The sequence below is a fragment of the Anopheles arabiensis genome, chromosome 2, assembly GCF_016920715.1.
Source record: "Anopheles arabiensis isolate DONGOLA chromosome 2, AaraD3, whole genome shotgun sequence".
Lineage (NCBI taxonomy): Eukaryota > Metazoa > Arthropoda > Insecta > Diptera > Culicidae > Anopheles > Anopheles arabiensis.
The window spans coordinates 74260364-74281739 of NC_053517.1; the positions used below are offsets into that span (position 1 = coordinate 74260364).

The following is a 21376-nucleotide window of genomic DNA, read 5'->3' on the forward strand; positions in this document are numbered from 1 at the left end:
TCGGGCTACGGCAATAAACCTTCGTGGCGAACCCACCGCAGGATAGCACGTAATCAGTGCCGGATCTGTTTTAGATAAACAATCGAGGAAGGAAGGTAATAAGCTACCAATATTCGACGGTACATTGGGATGTTGGAACGCAACCGCGCTGGAGCACACTCTAAGTGGCACGGATAGGTTCAATATTTGTTCAAATAATAAAAATTCTGACGACGAAACGAAAGCGTGGCCGAGGGCGCGAAGCGCGTTCGTCGTTCGGCCAAAGAGGGCAAATATTGAAACAGTGAAATCGTTCGATTTTGCAAAGTGGTTTTGCAGTGTAAGTGATTCGCAGATTACCGATGATCGGCTGTGTGGGAGGAAAGTGCGTGTGTCCTTTCTGCCGTGCAGTGTGGCCGGAATCTGTATATTCGATTTGTATCGTTTTCAAGATCAAGCACCGGGAGATGATTGCAAAGCAAATACAGGTAACAAGGGTGGATCGAAGATTTGGGGACGAATTTGGAATGATTTTTTGAAGTGTGGTACTGTTAGTTATTCGTATAGGAGCATCTAATTCTTGTTCTATTTCTATTTGACGAAGCGGTCATGCCGGCCTACATAGGTCTTTGAGATTTATTAGTATGAACCACGTAACCGGATAGTCAGTCGATGCTACCGGGAAGACAGTCCATGTCAGGCTTGAACACACGACGGGCCCTATAGAAAGCTGAAAATTACAATTTGTCCTATTTTAGTTTGTCTCGATTCTTGTGAAATGTTTACAGAAAGGACAATTTTGATAGCGGAATAAATAAGTGTACAGTTTTAATGTTCAAATGCATCAATTGCCAGTCAATATATATAATTTATAAACTCTCCATCTCTTATTCTTTCTGATTTAAGCCTTTTCACTAATGAGAACTATGTTCTTACATGACCCGGCCAATAACAATGCTGCAGGATAGTTTACAAACCTTACTTGCAAAGCTAACAGTGATATACTTTTGAACATACCAGATTGGTTTGAGCCACTAGGGAGTTTCACTGTAAAATAAGTTTGAGTTCCACTGTCAATATAATACATCCAGTGCTGCAAAATGTCACGAGCATCACGAGATATTTACCAACAAAAACAATGAACATATCCGTGGTAGCTTGATCAAGCAACGAAGCTTGATACTCTATGAAAGTGCATCATGACATGTCGTACGCGACGTACGAGTGCTTGTGTCAAACCGGATATTCTGACTGACAAGCTGAGCTTAATGCCGGCGCAAACATAAACCTTTTCTGACTGTGTTTTCTAGCTGCCAAATGCCACTGGTTCAGTCATCAACACTCATGTCTGAAACGAAGCTCAAATCAGCTCACGTACACAACTGAGATGATCAGAGGTAAGACTCAAACAGTTGGTGGACCAATCAAATACTTGATAACGATTTGTTTAGCACCCAACTCTTGATCACTCACTTGATCATAACATTTTGTGTCGATGATTATCACGACATTCTTGGAATATACTTGGCGTTTGATCTCAAGCGTCGCAATGAGCATGCTTTCTTGATCCGTCTAGTTTGAGTCTTGAGGCTCCATCTAATCTGTCGGGTCAAACAGAGCGAGAAACAATGTTCATTTGTTTTTTGGAACCACGATTTTTATAGTTTTTTTTATCATGAAAAAAATATTTCAAGCGCTAAATGCAAAACTCCATACAGTCGGCTCTCTAGATACGCGGTTCATTAGTTCTGAAATCATCCGCGTCAATCGATATTTAAGTAAGTCGAATATCGCGATGTTCAGTCCAAATATACAGGGTTTAACAGTCTAATAAACAACTGTCCACTTGTTTATAACAATAGTCGTTTTGAATAGACACCGCTGTCTACCACTTGCTCACACGTCAGATGGTGTAAGCTACTCTGTCCAATTTAATAACACAATTTTTGCCTTCGAGTGGGCTTGGCTTTCAGTGACTTACTGATTATACATATCAGGATAGTCAGCCCTACGTATGAGGACACGGTATATTCGAGGCTTGAACCCATGACGGGCATGTTATTACAGTCGTATGAGTTGACGATTGACCGATTGACCATACCGGCCCGACTTGAGTAGCCTATGTCTATTAGATAGGTGCAAAGGTTAGATCCATTCCCACCATAGCAAAAATGACAGACTAAGAATATGAACCGTATGATCAATTGTTTCTTTCTTATTTAGATACTGTTATTTTTCACTTTACGTTTATCCTTGTATTCTAATGGATGTAATAGTGTGTTTATTACAAAAATAAGACTGCTTTATGACGCACAATATTGTATTAAAAAAACGTCTCTAATTCTTTACAGCTAACAATTAATAAATCAATAATGTAAGATAGTTGTGGAATTAAACGTATGGGGAAAATCTTCAGAAAGATATGAAAATAAACACTGGAAGAAAAGTAATAGCAAATAAGCTTTAATCCTTTTACTACGAAAAACAAAACAGACTCTTCAGCAAAAAAATACTCAAGCAATGAACATATGACTGGATGACACTTGATGAATGATGATCAACTGCTTCACAACACACGTGCTTATTTCTATCTTCTTTCCATAACTTACGTCCCACAAACAGTATTGACGTCTGGACTACACTACCGAGCACCAGCACTCTTGCACAAGGCAAGTTAAACCGCACAGGAAACTCATTTCATTGAATAAAAACATTGAGTTGCTCGAACAGCGCTCGTAAAGAAAGTCTTTCCCAGGCTAATCTTTACCTCCAGGTTAAGTGAAAGCAGCTGGTTATTGCAAAACAAGTCTGCTTCCATCTCGAATTTGTGGACAAGCAAATATTGTAAAGCAAGCGAATAGCAAAGCAAATAAATAGGAAAACATAATCAAAAAATTACAACTCACGGATTTTGTGGTCTGGTTGTGTTTCCTCATTGCACATCAATGCGGTTATTTGCTGTATTGATTTATTTTCCTTTTAATTTTCAATGCGAAAAAGAAACACTGAAAACAACTCAAGAAACATTGAAAACAATTATCTACAGATGTCAGAATGCATGACCAATTGTAAAAGGAGTCTTTTCACATAAAATCAAATGCCTCTAGTAGACATCAAGACAAATCACTAGGATATTGAGCATATTTGTAACAACTTTTATGTTACATACACAACACACAGTTACAGAAAGTAAGCCAACAAATTAAGTTAAAAAAAAGATAAAAAGAGGCAAAATTGAACGAAAGCTGTCATAAATTGATGGCTTAATAACAAAATATGGTGGCTTACAGGCACCATTTAGTTATTAGGACTGTATCGTAAAATAAAGTAGAGAAAGAAAACTTACGAGAAAGCGAAGCAGACATCCAATCTTCCAATAAATGTAAGCAGTACTTCGGACCTACAAATTGTGTCTATAACTTCTTCAATTCTTTGCCAGCTTCATTCAAATTCTTTAGGGAATATCGTAATTAAACCTGCTTTGCCGGCTCCATTCACTTCAATAATCATCGCCAAAGCAACAGAGCCTAACGCTTTAATCCCTGCTTCAAAATGGCGCGATTCCACTTGGGGCAACTCCCATCGGAAGCGCTGAGAAATATGACAATCAGATTAAACTGTCAAATTGGTTCACCAAACTTTGAAATCAATCAGCCCGTGCCCTTGTGCGACGGAAGAGTGGATGCTAGCCATTGTTCACTTCCATTTCCCCGTTCATTTGATTTTTCAAAACCTTCACTATCATTCACCATGGCAGCCGGGATAGGAAACCAATGTCCATCCTCGGGTTGATTATAAGAAATCTTCGCAAATTAGCAGCAGCTATCGCACGGAACATTGGCAAGATATGGAGTGGCATATTTTCCGTGGCCTAGTAGAGAGTCCACCCGAGTGGCACTGGTTGAAATCGTCTTAATTGACAAATGCTCAACACGACGTCGACGATATTGCACAGGTAAGTAAGCCTTGCGATTACAATACGCCCGGGCCCGGGAAAGAAGGAAGACTAATGAACCGATTTGATTCGTAGTCGGTGTCCAGGGATTAAAATTTGAGACATTTCACTTGGTGCGACAAGAAATAATGAAAGAAAACTCGGTAAGACAAAAACTCGCAGTTCTCAAAAGCTCTCAAGCAACAGCACACTAAAACAAATTGATTTCAAAATTGAATCAGTTGCCGGTTTAGGAAGAAAAATACGTATTCAATCGAATTGCTTTAATCAAACAAAATGCGTTTGCGGTTTCGTGTGATGGTGGCTTTCACAACACCACAGACACAACGATTGATAGGAAGTTACACAAAGCTGTAGGTGATTCAAGTGAGCGAGCAACTACGGAGTGCAAGAAAGGGAGAGAGATCTTCAGTGGAAGATCAGGAACATATTTCACTGTTTTGAGAGATAAAAATAACATGAAAACATTATGACAGATATGAATAAAATATGCCCAGGTAAACCGGGCCACGGGGGCACCAGCGAAACGGTCCCGCAAGACAACGACCGTAAAACCGGGGAGGGATCGGCAAGGTACATCGCAACGAATCCCTACGGATATCGCCCACACACCTTTCTTTAGTGTGCGTGTTTCCTTGGGCTTTTCTTAGTAGATCTGCGGAATGTTACAGCAAACGAACCTAAGGGCAAACTTTGCTCCACACTTTTCCGTCGTAAGCAGTGAGTGCGATGACGATGATGATGATGATGCTAAAGCAAGCCAATGAAATACGCAGCATTTGCAGGTGATTCTTCTTACCCCCAAACTACGAAACGGGGCAACCGCCGCACAGGGAATCATATCAGATCGCATTAAATCGTACCGAGCTGACGCACTCCCCTCCCCCATCCGACCAGGAATCATCATTTCACCTTCACTTACCTCAACCAGTGACGTTTAGTGACATTTGTATGACAGCAAACTGCATCGTATTGATCGGCGAACCAAACCACCAGGATGATGTAGAAGGCGGTCGTGGTGTCGTTGAAGAACTCCGACATGATGGCTTCCATGCCTGAAAGTGAAAGGGAGAACCGAAACGGAAAGTGGGTATGAGAATATGTCTAGGGGGGAGGGGGATAGCAAGATTAATCATGTGTCAGAAGTGTTCAACGTGTCCGTTCGCGTTCAAGGAGGCCGGCAACAAATGGAAAACAGAAAAATCATACACATCCATACACCCGTGACGTCGTGAGCCGTGGGAAGGAAATGGATGGTAGAAAAACACAGCCGGGCGGACCAGTAATAGGTTAAAAGGTTTTAACCTTTATCATCGAGGGGATTTCCGGAACATTTCGACAAAGTACGGGCGGCATTGCGTAAAGTGTTGCGCATTTCGGCAAGCCGGCCTTGCCGCGTGTGTGTGTTTGTGTTGAGGTGAATTTACTACTTCCAAAACCTGAAGTCGGTTGTATTCGTTATTACTACATAGAGAAATATGAACACGAACCGTAAAGATGCCTACAGTTTTTTCTTTCTTATTCAAATCATTTCAAGCCCAATTTGACTATACAACAAAACCTCTGCATCTAAACATCCATGAAACGTACGCACTAAGTTAACACGTGCACAAATTATTTGCCATCAAATGTCTGCCCAAGCACCGTAAACAAATGTAAAATTACAACGAGTGGCCGGGTAAACTCCAGCAAACCCGACGGCATGCTCGGGAGGACGGCGGCAATGGGGCCGAAATGTGTGTTTACGTTTTCAAATCATTACACTTTAACGTACACTCAAGAAGTTATGAAGCGTTCGGTACGCACCGTGGCACAAATTCGTTCGTTCCGAACCGAGAGCTCACCACCCCAGATGAAGACATAATAAAATATGTAACGATTATGACTATGACAAATCGAGATTTTACCTATCATCTCGTGTCTTGTTACGTGTCCAGCCGACATCTGCACCGGCAGCGCTGCTGGGGAGTCCAGCAGGAGTTTTGATTATGGACGAAATAAAATTTCAAACTCTCAAGTCATTCACACGGCACAGATTGTTTGGAGAAGGAATGGAGAGTGCTTATTGGCTAGTAGGAGGAACTGCTGTCTGTCCTTTCGATTGAACAGGACACGATCGGTTTGAGTATGAGTTGCATTTTGTATTCACAACGCTTCCACCACACACACCCAAACGCTGCTGCTGCGCGTACACTCGAGATGGTCCAGGGTTTGAGTTTACAGCCCGAGTCAAGCCGGAAAGTACTTGGGATGACGTCGTCGACGACTGGTCGCACGCCAACCGCGCGCCAGTGGAAAGAAAACTGATGACTACAATGTACCATCCACCACACCGCACACCACACAGGACACGGGACACCCTCTTTAAGGACGACGTCGTCATCGAGGGCTCTCCTCTCCGGTTTCTGATAGGATCGTATCAAATTTAATTCACACCGAAACCCTACCAACACCTTACTGCCAGCCAGCCCGCGCTGAATAGGAGCTGGCCAAAACACATGTGTCCGCATCGCACCGTGCCGCACCCAGAGTGCCCGGTTGGCCCGGTTGGCCAAACATCAAAATTCTCCACCAACACTAGCGGGGCTAGGCTTGGCTCTGGAAGGACGTGCGCTTCTTCTGCTGCTGCTGCGCTTTTAGACGGGGGTTCATCCGATAGATTGCGTTCGGGCATATGACTATGAGTGCGCGGGACCGGCCCTGGCTGGCTGGCTGGTTGGCTATGTACATACGCTAAAATAATTTATATGTAAAACGAGACATCGGACGTTATAATATGTGAAATAGGATAGAAGATGAATGCGTCGCTATATCAATACCACCGTTCTTCAACCCTACCGCCCTGCAGATTCCATCTGCAGCCCTGATTGTCCACCCACCACCAGCAGGGGGATTTTGGTATGTGCTCTAGCAGCACACATCGCACGCTCCATACACCAACCAGATTGGACGCAACCATCTGCAGCCCTGGGTCGCTTGACAGTGAACTTCACGTGGGACGCCTTACTACCGTGCACCTTGGGATTGCCGAGGAAACTCTATCACCTCAAGACGACCGCAGCCGTTATCGAGTGCAAGACACAAGACCACGTTTGCTCTTTCCTTGCCAACCAGACGGACATTTGCACACACAAGCTTATTTGTTAGTGTGATCTTGCTAGTGACACTGGGGCGTAGTGTGATTCAATTAGCCGTGGAGTTTAAAATGTGATAAAATGTTGCTGCACACGCCACACCAAACATCGGGCGCAGGAGGAGCGAGTGGCCAAGCTTACAGTTAACACCTACATGATGATAATGTTACGAAAAAATGATTTAAAAAGCATGCAACCATAAAAATTAAAATCAACGCCCGTCAAATGCACCGACACCGAAATTAGAGACGGGCAAATGGGCGATGATTGAATTGAAAATATGCAATATTAATTTAAAAATGGAATAGCAAATAAGTGGCCGGAAACGGGAGATCCCCCTTCCCCATTCGGTGCAATCGGACCGAATCGATTGCTCACTTCATTTGATTCGCAATTGTATTTGCCTCGCGGGGTCCAACGCTGGGCCCCATCATCGGTTCAGAGGCTCAAGCGAATCAAGGGGTCGTGCGTACGGATAAAATAAAAAAGTATAAAAAACAGTGAACGAGCGTAAAAAGTGACGCGAAAACAATATATTTGATTAATTTGTTTGATTAAATTCAATATTCTTCTTCATCATAATCAAATTAACACGCATCCAACCCGCTCCGGTCCGGCGCGTAGCCGAGTGCACATCATCATCATCATCATCATCAACGTCGTCGTGCTCGTTTGGCAGGAAGATGACAAAACAGAGCGTGATGTGTGTTTGTACGTGGGCCAGGAGTGGAAAGGGCCTATGTGTGTGTGTGTTGAAAACATCGGTGTCGATATCGTGCCCGGTCCTTTCTCGCATCGGTGATGTATGTGCGGTGATAAATAACTGTCCACCCGCAACCACATGCGTCGGTCCGCCAGGTGGGGAGAGTGTAGCCCCTCCGACACGAATATGTCCGGCATCGACAAACACACACACATATACGCGTTGGACGTTTGGGTGATGGAAATGGACAGCCTCTGTTGGACAAGACCACCTTCCTCCCTTTCGCATCGAATGGTGGATGAAATTCGACTGACGGTGTTTCGACCGTCGAGGATGGGCGAGCGAACGATTGTCGATGTATGCGCTCGCCAACCCGATCCATCGACATTGTTGACGTGGACCTAAAGGGCGGAAAACAACACGTCCATTTGCCGGGTTTTACTTTTCCTCTACCGGGGGTGGGGAAGGCCCTGGGTTTGGTAGGGAACCAGAGTGTCTCATTGCAACCATACGCAGCGCAAATAAGCGCCGGACGGAACCAGCCGTACACAGCACGCAGGCAGCAAGAGAGGCAGCTTCACCACAAACAACTGCCGAAAATGCAGCGTTCAAATTTCGTTCCCGCATAATGGGTGTTGTCTTGCAGCGTACTAGAGCTTGGGAGCGAGGGGAAAATCGGGTGGAAAAAAGGATGCATGTCCGGCCACGTCATGGTCACTTGGCGGACAGATTGACTAATTCGGAAAATTTATGACACCGTCATCGGCCCTGATGGCGAAGGAAGCCGGGAGTAACACGGGGCTGGGCGGTACGGTGTACGTGTCCGTTCTCACTTATACCCGGGGAGGACCGAGCCTTACGGAGCAATTTTACTGCCCGATGTAATTGATCGGAAATGGGTTTGTTTGCTTTCCAGCGCTCATCATCATCATCATCATTGGTCGTCGTCGACGTGGACGACATCCTCCTCGTGGCCTGGGAAGATGTCCGTCGAATATTTAGCTCCATTTGGATCGAAACCATCGAGTGGGTTATGCGATACACATCACAGCTTTCGTGCGCCGTCCATCATTGACTAACGGACAAACGTGAAATGTTGAACGATAGCCGATTGTAACCGTAGATTGAAACCGTGCGCAACCGTTCCTTTCGGGAGAGAGAGAGAGAAATAGAGCTATGCGAGGGAGTTACGTTTGATGGTGCAAATTGAATATTTTCCTCCGCCGGGAAATTGGGTCCCTGGCTTGGCCTGCTGCCAACCGGTTTGCTTCGACCATCGCACTGTCTTCCCGCGGCCCACTACCAAGGCGAGATGAGAAATCAAACTCGCAATGTAATTTATTATATCAAATTGTTCTCCACAATGCCACAAGTGTCACATATTGCTTTTCGTGCGTTTTATATCTTCGAGGGTAAGACCACCAACAGCCGGGATCCGGGAACACAATCATTTGGTGCGAATTTTGAGGCGTCGGTACCGATATGTTGTCTTACTCGGCACCAGTTGATTCCGACACCAGTCTCTGGCGGATAGCCACAAACTGCTTCATGGGCCATGTCTCTGGGGATTGGTACTCATCTCCGGCAAGCCTTCAATCGTGTCATCCATCATGGTGCTCGTAGCCGTGGCTCATATTTTTCTACACCAACATACACCACACAGCGGTGTGGAACATTGTTTGCTTACGGCTCTCTTCACTGCGATTAATAAATCTTGATCCGATTTCATTTCGCTAAACCAATCCAAACAGAACTTGTGCCCGGTTTACTTTCACCTCCACCTCGTCATCCCATTAGTGCGTCATGGTCGTCGCACACATATGCGCAGCGTGCCGGAGAGGATGACGGCCCACACACACTGGGAAGGTTTCATGTTTTTCCAGGGAAAAAGGATGGAACTAATTCAACGCAGTGCGAAAAACAAGGGCAGCAACAACAAGAAAAAGAAAAGCGTACACTACACTTAACCGGAAAACCTCATTTATGGAGATATTTTCCCAGATTGATTATAAATAAGTGTTTTCCCCTCGGGCGCTTCTATGGAAGCCACTTTCGAGACGAAGGAATTATAGACACTCTTTGAGTGTGTTTTCTTCCCTTAACCCCCCCCCCCCGTTCTCCCGTTGGGTAAGAGATTTGTAGCAACCGGCACGGGATCGAAGGATGAGTGTATCGCAAACGAAGATGCGTATCCCAAGAAACACATGCCTGCCTGCCGGCCTGACGCTGCCCGCAAACCCAAGAACCCACGTACCACGGGCTGAACCGAAAACGGGCTCTTCAGGTTAGGATTTGCTGACCATCGATACACTTAGGCGGTGATCTGGCGGCAAAGGAAAACACACTTCGCCCCAGTCATCCTACTGCTTCCGCTTCACGTAGCTTCACAATCAGTGCCAGTGGAGGCAGCGGTCCGGAGCAGTGGTCTTGTAACCGAATTATTGACACTCACTTTTCCTTTCGGCTGCGTGGGGCATGCTATTGATCTGTCTTTAGCTTACCCCGAAACGCACGTCTTTAATTGAATCGTGATTATTTCTCATTTTGTCTGATTAAGAAAATAGATTAAGCGAGCTGCTGGTTTTATTGTTGTTACTTTCGCTAATGGCTGTGGACTCGAAATCTAGTGCTATGTAGGCACGAATTTCGCCACATTGGATGAAGACATTTTTCTCATGGAGCAGTTTTTATTTAGAAGAGGATTATCAGCAAATAAAAATTAAATCTATGTTTTACACCTACTAAGCTTTAATTATAGTTATAGACTGATTTATTTAATTAGGACAATCAAAAGTTGTACTGCTCCGATCTAAAAAGTTAGATAAAGCATGAATGTAATTTTTGTTTTTGATTTCATTTCTTACAAACCATACTGAAATGCAATATTTTATGTATCATACTATTGAATTCCCTCAACGATTGATCGTGATTTTTAGTCTAATTAGGAGGTACAATTCTACCTAGATTAAAAAATGGTTTAAAATGCTGTTCGACGTTTGTCAGCTGAAATCATCTTAACACTCCATACAGAATCACACGACAAAATATTACAAATATGTAAACAAACACCGAAATGTCGCAGGCGCGAGCAGGTTTAGCTCATGAAGGATTGCATTTATTTGCTGAAGCATAAGTATTTTGACAAGAAAGGTTAAAATCTATTTGAATCCATATTTTCAGACCTATTAAAAGCACAGTAACTCATTAAAAAAAATGATTTTAAAATGCATCTTTGTTGGTACACAAATGGTGAAATTAAATACGGCGGACCGTAACTCAAATGGATACAATCCGGATGATTATTATTGTTCCACTGACAGGCTGAAATTTGAGCTTTCTGGCTCAAATTATAGAGGGGCCATTCCATTATGCTACGATATTTGCACGATAATTTGCAATTTGAATTGAAAATTACAATATTTCAGGAAGTTTTTATATTAAATATGACCAAAAGCTCAGTTTCAAACGCAATTCTGCTCGCATCCAGCCCGGACAAAACCAATCAACCTAAATAAATGAATTTTTTTATCAAACAGGAAAGCAATTTAAGCAATACGACCGAAGCCGTTCTTTCTGATTGGTGAGGATTAACATATTGCACGCAGTGAATAACAATGTTTACTTTCGAAAGAGACTTGGAAACCCCTGTAAACTATTGTTTTCCCGCTTCAATGATTAAAACAAAGCAAAACAATGAAAACGCAACAAGAAATCAACCAAAATTGTATTAAAATCATCATGTTGTTTATATCCAATTACATTTCCCTGGGAGCCATGGCTATCGTATATAATAGCCTTTAAAAAAGTAAACAAAAAGTGCTTGCCCCCTGAGAAATGTGCAGTGCGATAAATAAACAACTCCGAACTATAGTATGTGTGGAAAAAACACTCTTACACACGTTACATCGATTTCAGCTCATTAATTCATGATTGGCACTGCAACTTCCTCCAACTCCTAAACTGCAACTGCGTTTTTGCATTGCAAGACGCGTACACAAACACATCAACGTGACGCTATTCGATTGTGCACACTCTGCGCGAATTGCTCGATTGATATAAATTAATTTATTTAATAATTAAACGAAGTTAAATAAACAACAGATTAACCCCACACGGTGCGGAATTAAAATGAGTCAACATTATCGTATAAATCGATGTCCCGCTGGAGCAGAAATTGACACCCGGAGTGGATCGACGGCCCGGGCATCAGGGCACGGGCACGGTATGTGGCGTGACACACCCGACGCGCACTACCCATGAGTTCCAGTGTCCACCTAGCACCACTCTTTGCGTGTTTGTATGTGTGTGTGTGCGTGTGCGCGTCGAAATGTTGTCCATCTCGGCACAACACGCAGGAGGCGAGTTTGTTTGTGAGCTACGAGAGATGGGATAGCGATGGTGGAGCAAAACACAGAAGAAGGAAAAAATAAATAAAACAAACACGTTGCTGCAAGGAATGGATGAGGGGAGAAAAGCTGGACAGAAAAAAGGGAAAAAACAACGGAAAAACAGAGATACACGTCCCACCCGTTTCTAAGCAATGCGCATCATGGGATGTATTGATGGGACACCACGAGCCCAACCACGAAGCGAACCCGCCGGGGTGTGCGTAACTGATCTGACCGAATAGCAAAAGTAAGAGAAAGAGAGGAAATGCACACGGTCGGATGGGAAGGATCCTGGGGAAGAAGCGGAGCAGTGGGATGGCAAAGTCGAAGGAAAATAAATATAGGGACACCGAGCGACCGAAGGATGAAAAATAGAGCGCGCGCTACGGAGGACAAAGCACACAATCCCCTTAGATGCGAAACGGACACGTTCCATTCCAGGGGACATTTTAAGCCTTAACGAAAACAAACCATCGCCGTATGCTAGCGTCGGTCGATCCATGCCAATCGGAAGGATACTCTTCGGCCGAGGCCGAGCAGATACATGTCGATGTCGGTGGCAGGCAGGGAAGGCAGATGAGAGCTGCAAACAGCAGCCCGGAATACGGTAGGCGGGAAACGGGTCGGTCGCTTCAGGTGACCGTTTAGGAGGCAGGCGTCCTTTTCGCAGGCCTTTTAAATAAAGCCCGGCAGCGCTGGCTGGCCGGCGACGGAAGGGGTTGAAGAAACTGCGCCGCAACGGCACCAAACGGTCCTTAGGGATATTTAGGCCGATGCCACGCCGATGCTACAACACACGGCACGGGATAAAAACTACCGATACCTTCGAATTAAAAACTCCTTCATAAAGCGTAGTGGGAGAGAGAGAGAGCGAGAGGGAAAAAGGGCTTCGATTGGGTCGATTTTTCTCATGTTTTCCGGGTAGGGTTCGATTGTACACTAATGCTCACATACACACACACACGCGCACAGTGGACGGTCCAGTTGCTTGATGGGTGAGAGAATCCTAAAACAGGGCTGCCCGTGTTCCTGAGTACATCGACCTAACGCCCCCAATACGTTTGAAAGATGCAAACACACACGAAGAGGGCTGGATTTTGGGACGCCAAGGCTGCCCATCGCTGGGAACCGGAAACGAATTATTTGCTTTTCTCCCAGGTACAACAAGATCGGCAGGCACACGACGCTTTCCTTTTCGGTGCGGGAACACTCCCCGGAGCTTGGATGTTTGCTTTGTACCCAACCTAACGTCCAACATCCGGCACATCCTATCAGGGTCCGATACGAACACCGAGAAGCACACAGGAGGAACGGAATAAACTGGCTGAGGCACCCATCCTCACCTCTCTCTCCCTCTCTCACCGCGGGAGGTTTGCTGGCAGTGTGCCACCACGGATGTCTCCGTCGCTTCGACAAAAGCATAAATTATTTCCCGCTGCGAGGACGACAACCGAAATTAGGCTGATGAATAAAAATGGTCGCCCAAGACGGTTCACTGTCACCCGACTGGACGGTGCTGCCCGTCTTCTCAAGCTGTTCGCACGGCGCACCCGCGGCGGAACCGGCGAAAGCCGTACGTATTAGTTGAACTTTCTACCACCGCAAAGGAAAAAAGGGGATATAAATGGTTCACTGGCTTACTTTTTCTTTGTTTAGGGCGCTCTCGCCCTGCCCACGCACACCCGTTCGGCCCGACTCTCACATCCCCCCCCCCTTCTCCCTCTCCCAACCATTACAACCCATCGAGGGCACCCGCAAGGAGACACAGTCCCGATTTTATGCATGCAGGATGTGTCGAGAGAAGTAATTAGAAAGATGGCTGGAAACTAATTGATTGAAATTGTTCAACATTCCGGCAGGATCGATTCATCGATCGGGTGTTATTTAGACAGCGCTGGTCGCCACACCCAGCAACCCTTCGCGTGGGCAGGATTGGTTGTTGGGTAACATGGGAGCGCGGTACAGTTTCAATTCGCTCGTCAACATCTTGTTTAAATTCATAACCCTGGAACACTGCTGCATCCGACTGTGTAATAGAAATCTTCCGACAGGGAAGCCAAACGCCACAAAGCCGAATCGTATTTATTGCCACTCTCTACACAAAGCATCATCAATCGTAGAGCCCATGCTCGAAAAATTGTTTTCGATGGAAAAATCGTTCCGCTGGGTGATGAATGTCGCGAAGATGTTGGCACGGCGTTGGAGCACCAACAAGCGCATGAGAGGGTATCAATTTTTCCTCCATTCAATTGCTTTGTTGGTGCTACTACACACGTACACACGTACACCAGGTCCGTCTCCGAGTTCTACGATAATCCTCCGATATTGTGGAACATAAAAACCCCGCAGAAGAAAGCAGAACACCGATCAAAAACATGCGAAAGCTACAACCACTACCGTTCGCACGGGGTCCCCTCTGCGTCGCCCAATATTCCCACCTGCCTTACACACGCGCTCTCGAAAGCAACACAGCGCGGGGCAATGGGACATGCCGCAAAACGGAAAGCTAATCAAAAGTATGCAACGTTGCCAGGGATTCCTGTGTTGCCATGAGGGATGCCATGAAACGGAACGAGATCGAAAAGGTTCGACGACGATTGGAAATTATTCAATATTTAATTCCACCGATTGATTTGACGACCGAAATTGAACTCCATTTATAGAAAGCGGCGCACACACCCATACACAACCTTTCCTGTATTATGAGCAGCCCGTACCATTGAGTGATAGAATCACAAAAAGTCAAAGGAAAAATTTGTGACAAACATATCATCGGTTCATATACTTTCCAACATTGTGCAGATCAGACCTCCGCCGCCGCGTGCGCTCTTTTATGGGCGCTTGTTATGCTTCTTCTCCAATCTGTCGATCTTGCCTCCCAATCCCTAACCTCGTTTGTTAACGGTATGTGCACCTTGGAAAAGCAGGTGGTACGATTCTAACGCTATTTTTCCTTTTCATTGCTCTTCTTCTCCCCTCCGGTCTGTGCCTTCCATACGACGGCGTTTTTCTTCCCACGGTACGGGGTACGGGGTGCTCTTGTGTACATGAAATTATCGAAATGCTCTAATTGAATTTCCATGAAAAACCAGAAAAGAATCTAATCGATGTTGGAAATTACAGTATTTGAATAATGTGTCCCAATAGGCCGACCGACCAACAAATAGTCATTCCGTCAGCGCTGGCTTCTTTTGACATCTTAACTCTCCCACCTAACTGTCCGCCCGTACATGTAACTTTAGCAGATAGCAAAGAAATACTGCATGACTACTCTGGCGGTGGAGTTTGGGGAAAAGTGAGCAGCAATCGTTTTTCTTCAATAACCGGTATTAATTCCTTCAAATAGATCAATTGACATTTTCAAAAAACAGACCTAAGCCAACAGCCAAGCTCACTTTTTATTCACACGCTCACACACATACACGATTGTGATACATCATGAAGCATTCAGCAAGGCAACGTGCATCGTATGGCTTTAATAATAATTTCATTTCGTGACAAACTCCCCCGCATCCTTCACAAAGCTTGGGCCGCAAAGAAAAATTCTGCGCTACCTTTCAAAACGGTAAAGATCAATCGTCAACATCAAATAAGCTCGCGAACGGTCTTGTAATACGCAATTGCCAGATAGCAAACAACCCGGGAATAGATTCTTTCAAAGTGTGATGAAGAAATGATGCAGAGAAGATAAAGTTCACTGATAACAACTATCTAACTTTGAAATTAGATACTTATCACACGGCATCAGTACTACTTCGTCTCAATTTGCTACAGATATATTGCATCGGCAACAGGGTTCACTGGTTACAGGGTTTGTCGTACAGTTTGTAATATTTTCCGTTGTTTTTTTATTGGTCCTGTTAAATGTTGTGTTTTTATCTATTATTTGTTCTTTAATTATTTCTGATAAATGGCATAGTTTATTGATAGCTAAACAAACACAATTAAAAAAACAGAAACTTTTATAAATATATTGTAGACACTTTTCGCTGAAATTCTTCCATAGTGATTATGTATGGTACAGAACAGAATTTTTCTACAAGTATTTATATAAAGATATAACTCCACAACAGTTGCATACACCTAGGAATGTCAATATTGGACCATAGATTGTTGTTCTTGTAACAATTAAAGTGGCTTTGTATAGTCTTGTAATCTTTCGTCTCGAACTGTTTCATACATGTATAAACTAGAAGCAATAAGAAAATGTCAGGCGAACTGGGGATGCTAAAGATTATACATCAAAATAGACAATTATAGATAAAAAAAGTAAATTGAACACGTGAGATATACATTACACATCTCATTCATTAAAACAATCATTCGGCTAGGAAAAATGTCCCCTTGCGTAGGACTGACTATCCTGCTATGTTTAATCATTAAATCACTGAAAGCCAAAGCCCACTAGTGGTACAGGTAGACCTTGACCGACAACGGTTGTTGTGCCAAAGAAGAAGAAGGAGAAAAAAAATTGTTCAGTAGCTGTAAAGATGTTAACATAATTGAAAAAAAATATAAAACAATAATGAACTGGTCTGGTGGGTACAATCGTCAACTCGTATGACTTAGCAACATGCCCGTCAAGGTTTCAAGCCCCGAATGGAACCTGCCTCCATACGCAGGACTGGCTATCTGGATATGTGTAATCAGTTAGTCACTGAAGGCCAAGCCCAGTAGTGATACAGGCAGGCCTTGACCGACAACGGTTGTTGTGCCAAAAAAAAGAAGTTAATAATTTAATATAATATAATATAATATAATATAATATAATATAATATAATATAATATAATATAATATAATATAATATAATATAATATAATATAATATAATATAATATAATATAATATAATATAATATAATAGAAATATAACGCAGTACGTGAAGAAGTCTGAGTGCCAAATTGTTTTATATGTGATTTTAATCCCGGATACTATACAGCGGCACTGATTTTAATTCTCGATCTATTATTTTAAACAATGCACAAAAACTTCATATTTATTTCAGTTACACTTTTAATTAAAGAATGCAAACAGATAATTTAATCGTTCACTAATGCTGAAGTGTGTTGCGTCTAGATGTGATATCAAATAAATCGTGGAGTGGAAAATATAAGACCTAAAAATAGATTCAGTACAGATAAACAGTACTCGTTGTATTAGTTAGTATTCGTACAGTGGTACCCCTCATAACGCGATTTTCGCATAACGAGCAAATCTAAATGCTAAACAAATAACTTTCTTAACCTGTAAAATCTCGCATAACGAGCCATTTCATTTGAGTTCCTGGGGCATTTTTTGGGGCTGAACGAATATCAGAACGAATGCAGTTGTATTAAGGTTATCATCTGAAAGAATGTAATAAAATGCTCTCCTATCGTTCTACTTTTGTGTAATTCGATTGCCGCAGGCCAGATGAATAAATAAAACATTACTTTAGATAAACTAAAACCATCATATAACTAGAGCAACTGAGTAGTTTGAAGAAATTAGTGAGAATATTTGTATGTTTTATAGCAGATCAAGATTATACAGGGAACGGCCAATTAACATACAAAGTGATAGTTTACAGTTATTTTGTTGTATAAATCGCTGCACACAAAAACACAGCAAGGCCCAGATAGTGTTGAGCGAAGGTGAAGCGAAAGCTTTGATGTAAGTTTCTGCTTTCAGACTGACACAAATTTCTACGTACATCTTAAAGTGAAGTAATCAGATTCAGAGATCACAGAACCGTTTCTAGCAGCATGATTCCGCATAAACTTTTCGCATGAAGAATAATAAGACTCCAATGAAAACCTTAGCATCACATGTCATTAAGGAAGGATCATTAACTTCCGACGAATTTAAATCAATCCAGCTACGATTCGGAGCAGCATGAAAAAGCACAGCTCATCAGCACTGTCGTTGGTTTATTTTGCACGCTCGGGGAGTTAAAAATTGTGCCCCCTAACTTTTAATCGTTGCTTGCTTTATTTTCATTACACAAGCATTGCACGCTCGCAAACCCTTCACCCCCGTGAAAAACCACCTCCCACCCGTGCTCACGATAAGCATGAGATTCGCAACAGTTTTGTCCGTACGCCAAGCTATGCAAATCCCGCTTGGTCGTTTGGTGTGCATGTGAGCCGGGACGCACGCGGGCCCGCAACCCGGGTGAAAATTCCGATGCACGTGCACATAAACATAAACCACGTGGACGCGTCGATGGATTCCGACCCGCCAGCGGAACTCTCTCGCTCTCTCTGTATCTCCCTTTTTCTCTCGCCTGTCTGCCCCGAACGCACTCTCATCCCAAATCTATCGAAGCAGGCAAATCTCCTCAACTCGATGCTGAAGTATTTTTGCTGCACACTAATTGGATTACAAAATCGGCAAATAAAGGTTAATGTAGCGGATTCAACACAGTTCACCCCAACCGGCAGCACCGTGCACCACACCACTACCGCGAGAGTGGCGGAAGTACTTTGCATCCATTGGAATTACCTCGGCATCCTGCCATGCGAAACCTCCTGCCTCACTGCCTTTCTGTCTCGGTTACGTTAAAGTGCCTTACACATGCACCAGCCCGAAACCAACAAACGGAAAGCGTTTGTGTGTCTGGGTGTGTATGTGGGCAAGCACTCACATTGCGGGACACATTTATGAATGAACTTGGGGATGTCGGGCACGGGGAGACCATGGGTGCCGTTCGACACCCAGCAATGAGGACAACGTTTGGCAACGGGGATCTTCGTTCAATATTGCATCGTTATTTCTGCATTCCCAAATGTGTACGTTCGTGTGCTAAACGCTGTCCTCCGACGGGTGAGTGAAGCTGACGATCTTTCCCTCTCGTTCACTCTCACACGTCTACACACACACACACACACATACTCAGCACACTTACAATAGGGCTGCAGCATGTAGGGTATGTAAAATTCACTTGATAAGAGGGATTACAGTCATAACTTTTAATTGGTTTTATATTTTCGAACCACCCGTTTGTCTGCAAACCTGGCGCCACACTAAGTGTACAGCCACTGCAAGGTCCGACGGACGCAATGTGTGCACAGGCGTGAGTGGCGCGGGAAGCATAGATCCTGCTGTTTCCAGTTACTATGAAGCTGGGCTGAAGCAATTCAATACAACCAACCCGCCGGATGTGCGTCTCCTGCCAATCTCCCCTCACCTCGCTCCTAACCGCGTGAACCTACTAAACTAACGGAAATAATTTCGTTACGCTGTTTGCACGCCTTGCCACACCACTACTTTCGCAGTGCGTGTGCTATGTGGAGGGAGGCGGTCCGGGTTGCCATCCCCACAATATTGCTACCCGAGACATTTGTGTACGGGGCTTATCGAGACGGTACAAACTTCGAAAACGGATACAGATCGGTTATGGGGTTACGTGTTCCTTCACACGGCATTGTCCACATAGCGTCCCCGAGATCTCCCGGCGTGCTGGGATGCTCTGTACCTTGCTGGTCACACCTCTTCCCATTTGAATTGAGGTAATGAGAAGATGTCACGAGACAGGAATGACACTTTTGCCTCTTATCCTCCTTTGCCGACGGTCAGGAACTGCAACGAAGAAGTTGTGGGGGGATCTGTGCGGATCTGGACGCTAGAACTCTTGAAAGTGGCTATCCAGTGAACGACGGTGGGATCGATGTTTACGCTCTTTTAACCACTTGATGTGTGTACCTTTCAGCTTACACAGATTCCGATGGTGCAACTATACCCGCTCACAACTGCTGGTCGAGGGTGTACAGGTGTCCGGGTGCGCGCGGCAACGGCAAACAGACGCTCGGGCAAGTTGTGCGTGTAGACAATAGCTCTACGTGCACGGCGACGACCATGGATAGCAGATCTGTCGTTCCACTTTCTCCTAAAAGAACTCGAATACGCATACAATCAATCGGTTCGTGCTTTTCATCTCTATTATCCGCTCAGTTCCATTTAGTTTTATCACACACACACACACACACACACACACACCCACACACTCATGCTTTCTTTTTTAGCACTGACCTAAAATTGCTAAAATAATTTTATTCAATGTATGACTGTCTTAAAAATTGACAAAACAGTGAAATGCGATTCAACCAGAATATTAATTCAAAAATGATTACTTTTACGAAAACACATGAACGCAGCATTACTTAGCTCCGAGCAAACCGTTTAAACATGAGCGCCCGTCAATTGCCACATGATCACGACTCCATAATTGGCTCCTTCGTCTTGCAAACTCTCCGCACACTCACTGCCGGCATTCAAGTTATGAATAAATTCTACAGCCCAAAAACTTTACATTCCACCGGTATGGCTCGGCCGGCACGTGCACGTTTACCCAAAGGTCCAGGGGCTGCCTTCCAACTCATGCGCGACTAAGACGATGTGTCACTTGACGATGCGCATAAATTTCCATTGCCAGATTATACACATCATCATATTCATTGAAAATCAATTCTTTAAAGCTGTGCCTTCGCCTTGGCCGGGCGTCCGTCATCCGCCCCCTCTGCCTCTATTCAATCCTCACACTGACTCATCCTGCGTGCTGCTGCAAAGTGTCTTCACAGCCAGATTTCCCACTTGTGGCATTCTGGTCGATTTCGAACCCCTGAAGGAGTCAGGATACAAGACAAAGAGCACACATCGTCCACGGGGAAGTAGTGAAGGGAGCAGGGATGGTATGTCCCTGTCATCGTCACATCCACAGTCGATACATTATGTAGTACTGCCCCGCAAGCAGATACACCTCAATAATCCGGTTTCCCGTCGCTTCGGTTGACCCCACACGACGCCGGAAAATTGGTTTGTCTACACTCGATGTGGCGGAAACGTCACACATACTCTCTCTCTCTCTCTCTCTCACACCCACACATATTCACTTTGAGACGCGCTGCAGCCATGAGCCGGTCACCCGCGCTCCACTCTGCTCGATGCATTTCCTACACACGGGACTAGCGATGGAGGATGAATATTTTGCCGGATTTCGTTTGTTTTGTGAGTTGACGAAATTGATCGAACAAATTTAATTTGCATAATCTGGCAGAATGGTTCAGTGCAGCAGACTGGTTCGTTTGTGAGTTAACGCGAACATGGAGCATGGAAGTGACTTGATGTCACTTCAAGGGCGAAGTATGATTTGATGCTTAGCCTTCCACACAATTAAAGTAATCTAATAGACTAGTCATAAGCGAACAAGGGTTATCTTGTAGAGATTTTGATAGCTTGT

At 44.2% G+C, this 21376-nt stretch overlaps 1 protein-coding gene across 4 annotated transcripts in view; it reads right to left on the reverse strand.

The window, feature by feature from the left end:
• Positions 1 to 21376, reverse strand: part of LOC120893495 — a 65178-nt gene that overhangs the window by 22428 nt on the left and 21374 nt on the right. For all 4 annotated transcript variants that reach the window (XM_040295420.1, XM_040295417.1, XM_040295419.1 and 1 more), the window contains exon 9: positions 4857 to 4989. In XM_040295420.1, coding sequence (XP_040151354.1) covers positions 4857 to 4989 — 133 coding nt within the window. The remainder of the gene's footprint in view (positions 1 to 4856; positions 4990 to 21376) is intronic.